The sequence below is a fragment of the Malaclemys terrapin genome, chromosome 8, assembly GCF_027887155.1.
Source record: "Malaclemys terrapin pileata isolate rMalTer1 chromosome 8, rMalTer1.hap1, whole genome shotgun sequence".
In the NCBI taxonomy this organism is placed as follows: domain Eukaryota; kingdom Metazoa; phylum Chordata; order Testudines; family Emydidae; genus Malaclemys; species Malaclemys terrapin.
In genome coordinates this window covers 30,529,023-30,545,093 of record NC_071512.1, presented here as the reverse complement: position 1 = coordinate 30,545,093, position 16,071 = coordinate 30,529,023, and the positions used below count along the sequence as shown (strand labels likewise).

Sequence of the window (16,071 nt, the reverse complement as noted above, 5' to 3'; positions counted from 1 at the left end):
CAGAAGCACCACAGTCAAGCAGAATAGAGGAGGGTGTAAAAAAGGACTGCAGCAGGAGGAAGTGGACTGAGCTCTGGGTGCCTGGGATCCTATTATACAGTCCAGGATGAAAATGTTGGTCAGGACCACTTCCAATTTGCATGTGAGTATGGCTAAAGCCATCAGTTATAGGACTGAGAACAGTTCATGTGCTAGAAAACAAAAATGAAAATGGAAAGTGAAAGTGAAATTGTACTGTTAAGTATATGGATTTATATAACACCCTTCAAAGCCCTTTAACATCAAATCATAAAGCCCTATGGAGGTAATCATATCTCTTCGGTAATGGATGAACTGGAGTAGAGAAATATTAAATGACTTTCCCAAAGCTGCAAAACAAGTCAGTATCAGAGCTATGAAGAGAAGCAGGGAGTCATGATCAGATCACATTCCCACCCACTCTCTCACACCTTACAATCTAATTGCTAAAGAAGTCACAAACACTACAAGGAAATGAATACATTATCCAATATTAGGAGTACTCCATTAGTATAAAACATTCTCATGATCTGACAGGTCACAAATCAGATTTTTAAATTATATAATTCCAATGTCCATCTTGCGTTTATTCCTATTTGCAGTATGGTAGTAGACTTGTTGGACCCAGGATATTAGCGGGACAAAGTGGGTGAGGTAATATCTTTCATTGGACCAACTTCTGTGGATGAAATACAGACAGACAATCTTGTCTCACCCACAGAAGTTGATCCAGTTTTACCCACCTTGACTCTCTTTATGGCTTAGACAGTGGTGGCTCCTGAAATCACATGAGACTATCTTGAAAATCACTAGCTACAACACAGCATTTTAAAATACCTTAATCTGACTTGAAACCCCAACTTTCAAATAATTTAAGCACAACTATTTCTAATGACCCTCAATACAAAATCTGCTCAAGTTACTACAAAAATTTAAAATGGAAACAAGATGTCAAAATACATTTGTCAGTGCTTTCATGACTACACACACATTTTACAGCTGCAGATGACCTACCTTCTTCTTTCCACTCTCACTACATACGTTAGTGCAGTTGCAGATTTATTATACAGATTACTGACATAATTTAGCCAATCTTCCATAGCACTTTTCAAAAAAAAGCATTGACTGTAGACTTGTCAAATAACCTTGAGCCATGTTTTGTAATTATTGCCTTCAGAACCTTCCAGACTATTCCAATTAAACACTGATTACATAGGTGTCTATTAGTTTTTCTCTAACAGACATCCAAGACCATAACAATCTAAAATTTACAAGAGGTTATTTACCATACTTGTTTAATCACTCAAGCTTCTCGCTTTCTCCGTTTTACACCAGTACAGTTTCATTTCGAATAAGGCATATTCAGGACATAAGGTAAACTAAGATGATCTCATTGGTTTTGCTGCTACAACAACAAGAAATCTTAACACAGTTTTCTAGACTGAAACTTTAAGCATCACTTATCATGTATCCCTAACTGATAGTTGATGTAAGACATACATGCAACTATATTTCAAGACCTCAAGGTATTTGTTACAAAAAATCTGAGTTGCACTGTAATAGGTTTTTTTTTTAGAAGAAAGGATAGGAGCTGACAACTGAAGGGGAAAATATAAATGAAAAATGTTTGTGTCATACCTTTAATGTTTCCATCCAGCGTGGCTGTTTGACCTGATAGTAGAGAACTGATCTGTATTCACTTACAGGTTTGTCCCCTGCTCCCAAACAAATTGCATTCTTACATAAAAAAAGAGAAAAAAAAATGCAACTTAGTTATTTTGTGTAAATAATTCATGGGCTGTGGGTAAAAGGCAAAACTCTCCTACTTTAGAACACTCCAACAAGGTACATATTTTCAGCATAGCAGATTTACAAAATTCATCTAAAGAACTAGAAGTGAAAGCTATTTAACTACAATAAATACTAGCATTCTAGAAATCAGAGGTATGAAGCGAAGCAGGGAGTCATGACCAGATCATCAGATCACATCCCACCCTGTCTCTCACACCGCACATTCTGATTGCTAAAGAAGTCAAACACTACAAGGAAATGAATACAATTATCCAATATTAGCAGCACTCCATCAATATAAAACATTCTGAAAATTTCTGACCCTAATGGTAACCAGTCTTATCATTTGTTTGTAACACTGATGTATTAATCTGATTCTTTAAAAAAAAAAATCCATACAAAATAAGTTCCCTAATGGGCTTGCATTGATCAGGTGGTATTTTACTTTGATTATTTCTAAATCTTCAGACATCCACAATGCATTTTATACGTTTTTTAGCTCTAAATACATGCTAGTGCCAATCTTTTACCAAATCTTTAGCGGGTGCAACACTGACAACAGTATTCAGAGGCCAACTTGATTATTGACATGAGCATGAGCATGGGTTCACTATACTCAATCAATGCAATTCAATTTGTTTATTTCAGAGGTGAATTTGGCCCATTGTATAGAACCAAGAACACTATCAACCTAATTTAAATGGAAAAGCATCTTCCAATTTAAATGCAACAGAAAAAAATTGTTTACAGCTAGAGGCTACAGTGCTACATTTAACGACACATATAAAAAGGAGCACAAGATATTCTGTTCATTGCACACAAAAAAAGTTGTATTATTTGTATTGTGATAGCACCTAGAGACGCCAGTCAGACCAGCAACCTACTGTGGTAGGCATTGTAGAAACACATAAGGAAGTCTCTGGCCCAAGGAGATTATAATCGACTTCAAGTATAGAAACTTCAACCATCCTTTGTGTAAAATATTATCAAATGTCTTCTATTCCCACCAAGCCTCCTCTTCAGGTATTTTTAATGCTTTCCAGTGTGTTTCTTGTTTGTTTTATGTTTTGTACTGCTACCAAGTTGAACAATAAAAGTAATCTTCAGCCTAGTGCATGCAGCTCTATTACCCCTTACCTGGCTCCCATTGAAATCCATGCGAGTTTGTACATGCAAAGACTTCAAGAGGAGACCATATATTGACAAGCTAGAGTAGAAATAGTGTGTAGTACCACTACATAGTCATGTTGTGCCTCAAGAGGGCATTTATTTAAAAAGTTTCACATGAGAATGTAGGCCAGGGTCAGACATCCACATAAACACAATCGCTTGAACAACCCTGAAGCACAAAAAAATTTCAAAAGCAGGGTATGCCAGAGCAGAGAAGGAGATTTTACGTCCTTTAGCATGCAGCCAGTGCCCAACAAATAATGTGCTCCATAAAGAGGCTGAGATGTAGGTGTTTGTGTCTGGGAAAGGGAAGTTGATAAGTTGTGCTTGCCTTTTTCAGTTTTCTTGGAGGTTTAGCTGGATGTCTGTGCAGCTAGAGAAAAACTTCCCAGGAGGACTAAGCAAAGCAAAGATGCCAAAGCCCTCTCTTTTCTGGGGTTTCAAATATCACAGGGCTCTTTTCCAAGAAAACGAGCAACAAAATCCTAGAGAAATGCCTAGGAACACTTCCTTTAGGCAGTTTATTTTATTTCCTCTCTAAGAGGCCAGAAAACTACAAATACAACTAGGGGAGGATTTGTGTCTCTAGAACTCGCTGCCCTGGCTTTTAGAAAGTAACACGCCTCTCTTTCCGAAAAGTATTCCATCCCCTATTGAGGTTCTGAGCCTAAGTAGGCTCAGCTGGACACGATTACTTCAGTTCAGGAAGGCACTCCCAATTTAGACTCCAAAATCCCTTCTATGAATTAACTCAGAATTCTCAGGCAATTGTCTTGCTCCGTGAGACTTCCCTCTAGGGGCACTACTAGGAGCAGGGCATAAGGCCCCTGACAATAAGGCCCCCTCCTGGATACTCCCTCCTACCACAATACATCTCATTTCAGGGCGTATTTTTACATTTGTCATGTTTCATTTCTACACTCAAAGTTATGCCCAAAGTGCATTGTGGTCTGGCTGGGCTCAACCCCACATCACTAGCATCCCCACCCCACTCCAAAGGGGAGTGCTCATTCAGTCCAAAAATAGAGCCACTTCTCTTGGCAACTGCTTTATTAACAAAAAGGTGTTCCCAAATTTACCTATAGGAAACTCCAGATTAAGCCTCAGCAGGCTTTACTGCCTCTACAGTAACTTTGCCCCAACTTAAGTCTTCTCACTTGTTTGGCTGTAGTTAGGGCTCGTTCTCTCAGGATCTGTCTGCTCCAAACTCTAGCACTATCTGCCTGAGGGTACCATTATGCCACTTGCACCAGCAAGTCTGCTTTACCCCTTTCCAACAGGTTCAGCTCCAGCTAATTGGGTGTGGTTTTCAAACAGTATCGGCCACCCTAGTACACAGCAACCACAGAAAGGCAGTCACTGTTCTCCTTGAGTTCATACCTCATTGATGATTTACAGAGAGGGGAAGAAAATGCGACACCCCAAAAAAGATCCAATTCTACATCCAGGTTTTGCCACCTGCTATACATCAAGCTCTTGATGCCTTGTTTTTTCCTGGTTGTTCATTTTATTAATGACAGTCTACTGTCTTTTGTTAGTTTGATGCTATTTTTAATATATCAATATTTAACTCTATTTTAACATTTTCTTCGCAGTTTTTAAAGTCTCTATTTATATTTTAGTCTCGCCTTCCTTTCCCACCCCATATGTCTAACAATTGCTTATTCTAGTTCTATTTATCTAACATTATAAAACTTTCCCTTCCAACATTTTAATTCACATTCTTTATTATTTTAAACCTTACCTTTTCCAAAATTTCTCATTGATTTTATCCCTCATTTCCTCCCCTCCAACACACACACACACACACACACACACAGTCTATGCTATTTCTACAGACTGGCACAAGCTATAGAGTTCAGACCCCAATCTGCCTTTTAAAAAAAAATCACCCCAAGTTTGATCAATGCTCATCTCCACTCATTTTATCACAAGGGTTTTTAAATTCTAGGCTGAGACCATTTAATGGCCTGAAAAGACTCACACAGTACAGGCAGGGATCCCGCACATAGGGTAGCTAGTTCCCTGTGCTGAGGGGCAAATAGGCCAAGCTCTCACTTCTGCCTCTATTTCTAATTGGGGTGAGTCTCACCACCCATCAAAAATGTAGCATCCCTCACTCATGGAGCATCCCTCACACGTGCACATTAAATACACACTAAATTACACATGCATAGTACTTGTTCTCGACTGTAGCTGCAACTGAAGCTAAGCTTGTACATTGTATTCAGGGGCGGATCCAGGCACCAGCACACCAAGCGCGTGCCTGGGGCGGCAAGCCGCGGTGGGCGGCCTGCCGGTCGCCGTGAGGGCGGCAGTCAGGCTGCCTTCGGTGGCATGCCTGCAGGAGGTCCGCCGGTCCAGTGGTTTTGGCAGCAATTCAGCAGCGGGTACGCCGAAGGCACGGGACCGGTGGACCTCCCGCAGGTATGTCACCGAATCCACGTTACCAGCAGACTGCCCGCAGGCATGCCGCCGAAAGCCACCTGACTGCCATGCTTGGGGTGGCGAAATACATAGAGCCACCCCTGATTGTATTGGCTGACAGACATTTATAAACATCAGATAGCAGTGCACCGTCTAACCTAACCACTTCATACCTTATGAAGTCATTCTTTTAAACATGTGACAAGAAGGTTATAATATTGATACCTGAAGAGGATTAATGAGGCTTTATTTCTGGGTTCTACTGAGGAAATATAGGCATGTGCCTAGGTAGGTCCATCTAAATTAGTAGAAATACATATCCCCAAAGGGTGTTTTATAATGCACCATTCTCACATGAGTTGTTTCAATGTATTCTGTGACATTTACTTATAGAAGGTAACCTTCTCTCTTGTTTGCAGAAATAAATCTAGTGCCAGTTTTTCAATTTAAACTAGTTTGATAGCTAAACTCAGCCATAACTTCCCTATTTAAAGAATGAAATCATGGATGCTTCAATTCTTTGTTGTAACTCACTGAAAATTAATTGATACTACTTAATGTGTTTATTGTGGATTGGTGTTCTGTATCGTGTACTATTTCTAATTCAGCTTTGCTTTTGTTATATCTAGATAAAGCAGAAGTGCAGTTATCTTCCCAATGTTTATCGTGTGTTCTCAAGTTTATCTTAAATAAACAGATAAGATTTTTTGTGTAATTAAGAGGTTTAAAGGAATTATGCCTAAAAAAATTGCTTGAACTGAATTGACTTAAGCTGCAAATATAGACACAGTGATGTGCTTTGTTTCTCATTCGATTAGGGAGAAGGTGCATGAATAGAGCAGGATAGAAAATTTAAGTTACGATGTTATTTTATTTCTGGACATTTAAATATGTTCATTTTATTAAGTACTGTATTAATGAGAAGGTGCCTAGACTTTGGGATAGGCACTGTTACAGAAAATTAAGTGAAGACATAAAATAGTGCCAGGTTTCCAAAAGGACTTCTACCTAGCTTCCACTTGCCCATCCCCAAACTTGCACTTACGGGTTAACATCGTTACTTGCAGATGCAGGCAACAGAACTTAGAACTGAGAGATCCAAAGCTCTTTGGGGTGTCTTTCTCCTTCATTTTCACATGACTGATGTGCACACAAGTTTTTGCATGTGCAAATTTACATACTCACTGCTGGAGGCCACATTTTGATGTTTGGCCCCATAATGAAGATTTGTTGCATCATACATGCATTAACATGAAGTTTGATAAATGTGGACCAAGTTCTCAGTTCTGCCAGTGTAAGGCTTTTGACACAGTTAATTGCTCCAGATTTACAGTATCTTAAGAAATGTCACTGCTTTCACTCTTCTGAATACAGCATAGTTCCAAAAAGAACAGCATAAAGCCCAAAACAAAGTGGAAGAAAATCTTCCTAAATGTAGGACAGCTGTTAATGTCTTGAGACAAAAAAAGCTATACACAAAAAGAAAACAGACACCATGAAAAAACTTGTAAATATTTATGTTGCATATGTACAGACAGACACATACTTGTCCACATTGCTATCTTACTTAACTCAAGCAGACTATCCCCACCCAAGAGATAAGAATACAGTCTTCGTGTCCCATTCCTGCATTGGCTTGTTGTATAATGGAGATGGAACATTTAGTTAACATAGCAATTACTTTACTCTTCCAGGAATCCCCATGAGGAAATCTCTAGAGTAAAAGTGGAGTCACAGTCAATAAGAGCAGATCATCTGTTCGCTTGCTAGTCAGAGCTAAAAGGTCAACAAACGTCTTTTATGGGTTTATGTACATTACTTAAGGCTTTTATTAAGTATAACAATTCCAGCATGACAAAACTCAATAGAAATAGAACACAAATGTACTGCAGGATATTACATTACAATGTTATTCAAAATGCATGTGAAGTGTAAGTTTACTTCTAAGATGGGTTTAATATTTTCATGTTTAATGCTAATGGAAAGACAGACAAAACTTACTGGTATCACTTTTCCTTCTTCATCACAGACACACATGATCACTTCCACATTTCTCTGGGTTGTTTTATTGTACTTATCAAAATCACCCGTAGTCAGTGTAACATAAATATCATTTCTTATATCCCCTATGACAGAAATGCAAAAGGTTAGAAAGCAGAATAAAAATATATATGTATATAAATCATACATACTCATCTCACTATGCTGAACTATATTAAATGAAGTTAAGTTCATTCTAAAGAAAAGTTTAAAGTGTTCTGCTTTGATATTTTCATTTGATCAGATTTTATAGGCTGGTGTGAAATGAGACAAAATGTGTTTCCTAAAAGGGAACTCATCTAACTCACAGACTGCAGTGACACCTTCTGGTGAGGTGAAGTTAAGATGCTGTTGCTCAATTTGACTAACAAGATATGAGATTCTGTTTTTCCCCCAAATGGGAGCTTTATAAAACAGCTCTTTTTGTTTTCCTCCTATGAACAAATTGAGATGTCATCAAAACCGTAATGCCACATACATGCCAGTCTGGATAATCTGAACCAAGAATTTGGCTTTAAATAAACATTCAATAGCCTGACTTCATACATATTGGTATTTTAACTGGAACAAAAGCATAGTATGAAAGTCAAACTAATAAAAGCTGTAAATAATTCCTTATCTACACAGTGATCATGAAAGCAATTTATGAGAAACATGGTACTTTTAGAATCATAGAACCATAGTGTTAGAAGGGACTGCAAGACTCATCTAGTCGACCCCCCTGCCAAGATGCAGGATTTGTTGTGTCTAAACCATCCAACACAGATGGCCTTCTGAAAACCTCCAGTGAAGGAGCTTCCACAACCTCCCTAGGCAGTCTGTTCCATTGTCCTATTGTTCTTACAATTAGGAAGTTTTTCCTGAGATCTAATCTAAATCTTCTATATTGTATAGTTTGAACCTCTTGTCCTGCCCTCTGTCACAAGAGAGAACAACTTTTCTCCATCCTTTTAGGGCAGCCTTTCAAGTATTTGAAGACGGCTATCACATCACCCCTTAATCTCCTCTTTCCCAAACTAAACATACCCAGTTCCTTCAGCCTTTGCTCATATGGCTTGCATTCCATCCCTTTGATCATCTTTGTTGTTTGCCTCTGGATCCTTTCCTTTGGCGACCAAAGTTGGACACAGTACTCTAGCTCAGGCCTAACCAGAGTGGAATAGAGTGGTACTATTACCTCCCATGACTTGCATACTATACCCTTGTTAATGCAACCTAAAATTGCATTGCTTTTTTGCAACAGCATCACATGATTGACTCATATTGAGGTTGTGATCCATGACAACTCCCAGATCCTTCTCAGCAGTGCTGCTGCCAAGCCAGTTATCACCCATTATGTATTCATGCATTTGGGTTTTTTTCCTTAAGTGTAGCCTTTTTTGAATTTCAGTTAGTCATCTATGGCCCAGTTCTCCAATATATCCAGATCCCTTTGAATTTTAGTTCTATCCTCCAAAGTGTTGGCAACACCCCTCGCTTTCTGTGAAAATATGATCAATATGTTCTCTATTCCTACATCCAGGTCATTAATATAGATGTAAAATAATACTGGACCAGAACAGATTCCTGTGAAACACCACTCGAGATTTCCTTCCAGATATCATTCCATTAACAGTTACTCATTGTTTGTGGTTGTTTAACCAATTATGTATCTACTTAATTATAGTTCCATTGGGCTGCAGTACTCCAGCTTTCTTATCAGAATGTTATGTGGGGACTATGTCAAAAGCTTTGCTCAAGTCCAAGTATATTATTTCCACATTTCCTTCTATCCACCAAACCAGTCACCCTAGCAAAGAAGGTAATCAAGCAGGTTTGGCATAGATTTGTTCTTAGTATACCCATGCTGGCTGCTAATGATCACCCCTTCATCCTCCAGGTATTCGCAAATTGAATGTTTTATACAATGCTTTAGTAGCTTCCCAGGTACTGAGGTCAAACTGACTGGTCTATAGGTCCCTTGCTCCTCCTTTTTGAAGTTGGGCACTACATTAGCCCTCCTCCTGTCTTCCAGGACCTCTCCTTTCATCCATGAATTTGCAAATATTATTGCCAGTGGCTCAGAGATTTCTTCAACTAATTCCTTCAGCACTCCGCAATGGATAGTATCAGGCCCCACTAACTTGAATTCATTCAAATTAGTCAGAAGACCTTAAATGTTCTTTATTTATCCCAATCTGCATCCCTTCCTATTTATTGTCTATGGTAATTTCGCTAGTCGTCCAATCACATGTTCTTTTTGTGAAAAGACTGAAGCAAAGTATGCATTGAACAGCTCTGCCTTCCTATCATCTTCGATCACCAGCTCACTTTCTCCACTGAGCAATAGGCCAACACTATCCCTGATCTTTCCTTGTCTTTAAGTATTTTTGTTTTAAATGATTTATCCTTACATTTATTCCCCTAAGTAATTATATTTCACTGATTGATGTAAACTTGTAATATTTAAATTAGAAATCACTCTGAAGGGTACATTAAAGTAAGCTGCAAGCTAAATATTACAGATATTTATACTAGGCTTTATAGTGAAAAGGTGAAAGTCTATTTTCAGGGCAGAACAAATCACCACCTACCTGGCATGATTATTTCAGGGAATCCCAGCTTCCTTGCAACAACTGTTGTCCTGTCAACAAGATGCGGGTAGTCCTTCCTAATCTGACTCATGTCTCCAACAAGCATTTTCATAGTTACCCACAGACCTATAGAAAAAGTGTGTGATTATGTAATTAACTTCTTTTGAGTTTACTTTGAATTAAGTTACCATTTTTCTCTCCTCTAGAGAATTGCTTAGCCATGTCACTTTTCCCAACTCCCCAGCCAAAAAACAGCTACTACTTAGGGCTGGTCTACACTGGGGGGGGGTGGGAAATCGATCTAAGATACGCAACTTCAGCTACATGAATAACGTAGCTGAAGTCGAAGTATCTTAGATTGACATACCTGGGGTCCACACGGCGCGGGATCGAGGGATCCCCTGTCGACTCTGCTACTGCCGCTCGCTCCGGCGGAGTTCCGGAGTTGACAGGGAGCGCGTTCGAGGATTGTTATATCGCATCTTAACAGGACGCGATATATCGATCCCGGATAAATTGATTGCTACCCGCTAATACGGCGGGTAGTGAAGACGTACCCTTACACTATAACTAAAGCCACTTTTCTCAGTGGGACAAGTGCTTATCTAAATAGCCTCTAACTCCCCCCTCCCCAAAGCTTTATATTCATCACTGTCCACTTCACAGTATATCTAGCCCAATGACTGAAGTACAGGGACTGATTTGAAACCCAGACTCTAAAAAAATATGAAACTAAGATTTATAAATACAAAGACCACTTTACCTTGCCCGCCACTGTCTCCTTTTGATGCTGTGACTTTGCCTAAGAGACTGTGCAAAGAATCATTCTCTGCCACCACACTAAAGGAAAATAGAAAAAAATTCCTAGTAAGCACTGACAATACCAAACAATTAAGAAAGCAATACGGCCAATGCCCTCAGTCATTGCTCTTTACAACTTTATTATTTACCAATCCCCATCACTATGCACTTAGTGATCATCCTTCAACACGCTCTTGGTCTGTATTTGCAACTACTTAATGTTACCACAATCCTCTACATTTAATATAGGTAATACCATGAATATTGAGATAATGTCAAAGACAGAACTGAAATGTCTTCAAAGACAGCCCCTGAACAACACATTCCAGAGCTGCTGAACAGTTTAAGGTGGTAAAGCTGATGAACTACAGACTTTAGTATTGCACAACAAGGTATTTCTAATCTATTATGTGGATAAATTAATTATTTTTAAGATTGAACTCTTCTAGTTCTTTGGTGGCAGAATCACAGCAGGATTGGCAAGACAAATGTGAAGGCTTCTCCTTTAATATTTTGGCCAGTGTCAGTCAAAGAGTTTCTCAGAATTATTGGGGAGCTACAGGCCATTACCTATGCTCTATGTACTACCTATTATGATCTTCTGGCATATGGCTTCTGATGGCACAATGATTTAGATATTGGATAAGCGATGTAGCAACTATCACAGCAGCATCATTCTGAGACATCAATAGCATCCACCATCAAGACAGTAAAGAGGGCAGTCCATAACCAGATGTCATGCTCTTTGTTCTTGATACTGTGGTGATGAGTATAAAACACTAAGATAGTGTTGGACCCATGTCCTTTCTGGATGTTAAAGACCAGTGACCCTATCCAGGCAATTATACCACACTCAGTGTCTTTGTACCTGAGTCCCCTAAACATTCTAGAAGCAAGTACACCAAATTATACTCAACCAGTTCATGGAGGTAGCTAAACCTTATGTTGTATCTGAGTCTGTCTGGAGTGAGATGAAGTCTCCCCTGCCAACTCTGCTGCGTGGTACAGATTGTGCCTTGTTGCGAAATCAAATGTTTTTGATATGTGCGGTAATCCTAATGGGTTCAATTAGTGCCTTTTCCAATACAGTTTTCTTCATCAGAAGCCAGAGTTGCATTAGAACCCCCTTCCCCTTCCCTTTCCTCTACTATTCAGTTCAGGAATGCTTCTTCTTGATACCCAGCTCAAATCACACAGATGAAATTGTTTAAAAAAAAAAAGTGAAGTGGGGCCAATGCTTAAGTGCTTGGCAAACTGGCATATTCTCCACAGAACATACAAACACTTGCAGTATTATGCAGAATGCCATTCAATAACTGTTTCACATGGGTACCTATACTTCAGGCTATATCTCCATTTAATTTATGTGTGAGCACCAAGTTCAGAGTCAAAGATTGCCTTGCATTGCAATTGAAATTTGAACTTCCTTTTTCAAAATTCAGCCACCTTTCAACTTGTTCGGTAGCCCAACTTCGCAGCTCCCTCAAACTCATGACATACATACGGTATTTACCACCTACAATCGTGGAGCCCATTGTTTAGAATGGATTGGTGTACATTCATATGCTTTGGTTCTGTTTAATAGGTCACAATGCTGGATGAGCGTGGAGTGAACACATCAGTTTGAAATTGTTTATACTTAGTCGATGCCCTATGAAAAACTTCCATGTCTTTGTCACATTTCATGTTAATAAGCTTGAATCCTGCAGTATTTTTTCCTTGTGGCTACATTTATGAATATCGAAAGGAAAGGGGGGTTTGCTATCTTATTAATATTTTTCACTCATGTTCCCATAAAATTTCTTGTTTTCTTTTTAATACTTCAGACTGTACTACATTGATGTTCATAGAATGCACTTAAAATCACTTTATCTGTAATAAAGAAAAGATCCATGACAAGCTCATGGACATAGACAGAAATTTTTGCATGTAAAATGAATTTTTGTATTGTAAAAAATAAATTTGACTCTTACGGGTGAAAGGGAATGAAATGCTGCTTCTCTTCATCACTTTCCACTTTACCTTTTATGGTATCTGTAATATCCATAACTAGAAAAGTAGAAATAAAATTCATTTATATATAACAACATGAAAATTATTCCTCTCTCTTACTAGCACAACCTACATTAAATGCATAAATTGTGCTTCAGGACAGGTATGCATTTTAGGATACAATTTTCAAGGTTAGATGGAAAGGTATCATACAATGGTATTTCATCAGTTATTGCTAGCAATGTAAAGTAAAATATACAGTTGATCTTTACCAAAAAAATTATTTACACTCAGTTAGGGTGCCATACGTTGTACCTTACCCAAGGAGATGATCTTCAATATGAATGGAATTGAAGCTGAAGCCTTTGTTAAAACCTAATAAGCTGAACTCTGTGTGTGTATTGGTTTAGAGAGAGAGAGTGAAAGAAAGAAAAAACCCTTTTCCAGGCGCTATGATATAATTTTCCATGTAGAAATGGTTTATTTTCATTCTGATTCTCCCATTAACTGTTTCCAATCAACCCAATGGCACTGGAGCTTAGTTTTCCAATATGTAAGTTGTCAGTTGTACAGTTTTCTATTTCATTCTTCATTTTAATATTGGGGGGGCACAAAAATGTCTAATTCTAGTTTTGAAACCTGATGCAGTAGCACCCAGAAAGAATGGACACTTACCCTACAATATTTGCTGTTCTTTGAGTTGTTTTAGTCAGCGTTGCTACCACTGTAGTTGTGCATAAGCCTCATGTACACAAGGCTTTTTTTTTTTTTAAATATCAGTGAGCATCAGCATGAACTCTCGGTCTCTGCGGGCTCCCATATGAAGGTGTAAAGGGCAATACTTCCTCAGTTCCCTTGTGACTCAAAGCCTATGTTCCAAAAAGCAGGGATGGAGAGCAAGTTGCAGGATCCATACTGATGACATCTCAAAGAACCACAGTTGCTGTAGAGTAAATGTTTTCTGTTCTTTAAGGATGTGTGAGTGCGGATCTCACTGTAGGTGACAGGCAAGCAGCCCCATGCTCTGGGTGTCCCTAAACCCATGACTGCCAAAAACAGCCTCATATGGAAGCTGTTTAGGGACACCCAGAGCATGGGGTTGTATTCCAGGCCACCTTGGCTAATAGCCATTGATGGACCGCTGCTCCATGAATTTTTCTAATTCTTTTTTGAACTCAGTTATACTTTTGGCCTTCACAGAATCCCCTGGCAATAAGTTCCACAGGTTGACTGTGCATTGTGTGAATTACTTCCTTTTGCTTGTTTTTAAACCTGCTATCTATTAATGTGGACAACATGGGATAGATCACTCAATAAATTGCCATTTTCTGTTCACTCCCTCTGAAGCATCTGACACCAGCCACTGTTGGGAGGCAGGACACTAGGGTAGAAGGACCATTAGTCTGACCCAGTATGACCATTCTTATGTTCTTAGATGATATAGTGCTCTGCTCATATTCAGTGTATATTCTGTGAGATGCTGCAAGCTGCACAGCTCGATATACCTCACACATTAGATTCCTGGAGAATTTTTTTCCATCAGTAATTACTACAAATATTTAAATATGCTTTCATTTACTACATATTTTATTCAGGTGTTTAATCAAAGGCATTCTTCCATTTTAAGGTTCATCTTAATGCTTTTTTTCTCTGCCTTTAAATAATCAAGTTTTTAAATTTTTCATTACAAAAAAAGAATAAATGTAAATGGGCTGTGATTAGAAGCAAATGCTGTTAATAATTTTAAATGAAATGGTTGTCACCTGCCACACCAAAAGGCCGACGCAATCCTTGAGTGCATTTTTTCGAATTGCTATCTTTTAGATCCATTCTTCCAACCCGGACTATTTGACAAATCAAATAAACTTTGTCTCGGTTAAGATCTTTGTTTCCAAGATCCTAAAAATAGATGACAAAAAAGAGAATTATTAAAATATGACCATTGATATTCTGCAGCAAATAAAATTTCAACAGGGCCCCTAGTTACAATACCAATTGACAAACAGCAGAAAAAGTAACTAAGCTATAGTCAGGGAAGGAAAGCTATGTTTTAACGTGGTCCAAACAAAGTTGACACTAAGTGATATGAAAAGGTAAGGAAAGAGAGAGAAAGGCATTTCCACACGTCAAGAGCTACAGGAAACAGAGTATCCTGATATTATACAAAAGTCATGAGTATGGGGAAACAGAAGAGGCCAGTGCTAGAGAACTGGAAGGAGATGGAGGAAGGATAAAGGAGAGAACCATCTAGAAGTGTTTATCATCATTAGTACAAACAGGAAATCACCCATCTGAATCTCTACTGCAGTGGTTTTCAAACTTTCTAGGCTGTGTACTCCTCTCCAAATAAAGTAGTCTACCGTATACCCCCATCTGAGATAAGGTCATAATATACCTAGGATTAGATTGCCAAATCTTACTACATAAATTGCTTTGTTCCCGATTACAGGATTTTTCTCACACATCCCAGTTTGAAACCCATTAAGCGTCTCCATTAATTCAAAGAGACTGGCAGTTGTAAAACCCATCAAATGCAGCTGCTAACCCAGCACCCTGAATAATATAACATCCCTGCCAGCCAAAAGTTACACTAATAATCATCTTCCTTAAGACCTCTACCCCAAAAGCCCAGACAACTCAAGCCTCCTCAAATGTCTGAGCAAATAGATGGGCTCTGCAGTGTTCCCTGAAGTGAATATGGGCTAATTTCAGATCCAGGGGCATGGGGAGAGTGATCTCAAGTCCCTCTCCTTTCATCTAAGGAGACTCAGGACTGAGGATCTCCACTGATCCCAGTTGTGGCAATATTACAAGGGGGAGAGGCAGTCCCCAGCAGAGAGTCTCCAAAACATTTAGGGCTTTCTAGGTCAACAGCAACTCAAACTCTGCCAGAAACAATAGGCAAACCACACTGTTTCTGGAGCATTGGTGTTATGTGCTCGTGATGCATAATAACCAGTAAAATATTTGCACCGTCATCAGTTTGAGTTGATTTAATTTAAGCTTTAATTTACAATTACGATAAAGCTAATGTATGGTTTAATTTACTACATGCATTTAAGTAGTCAACTCACAAGGTTGTAAAGAAGTATTTACCATGGTATTCTGGGCCACATCCAGAGAAACAGCCTGACTGCAATTTGGGAGTTCAGTCAGAAATGGAACATAAAGTTTTGTTGCTTCTGATGAGATTAGCAATCTTTGCAATGTATTCTAATGTTACTGAAAACTACAAAAATTATCCTCACAGCACAGCACA

General features: G+C 38.8%; 1 protein-coding gene across 1 annotated transcript in view; it reads right to left on the bottom strand.

Annotated features, from left to right (window-relative positions):
• The window catches only part of DOCK2 (dedicator of cytokinesis 2), a 500,577-nt gene that overhangs the window by 421,161 nt on the left and 63,345 nt on the right, over positions 1–16,071 (bottom strand). Inside the window, exons 10-15 of the mRNA XM_054038081.1 lie at positions 14,576–14,711; positions 12,794–12,869; positions 10,783–10,859; positions 10,020–10,145; positions 7,408–7,532; positions 1,657–1,755 (exon numbers count right to left, since the gene is read on the bottom strand). Of these exons, the coding sequence (XP_053894056.1) occupies positions 1,657–1,755; positions 7,408–7,532; positions 10,020–10,145; positions 10,783–10,859; positions 12,794–12,869; positions 14,576–14,711 (639 nt within the window). The remainder of the gene's footprint in view (positions 1–1,656; positions 1,756–7,407; positions 7,533–10,019; positions 10,146–10,782; positions 10,860–12,793; positions 12,870–14,575; positions 14,712–16,071) is intronic.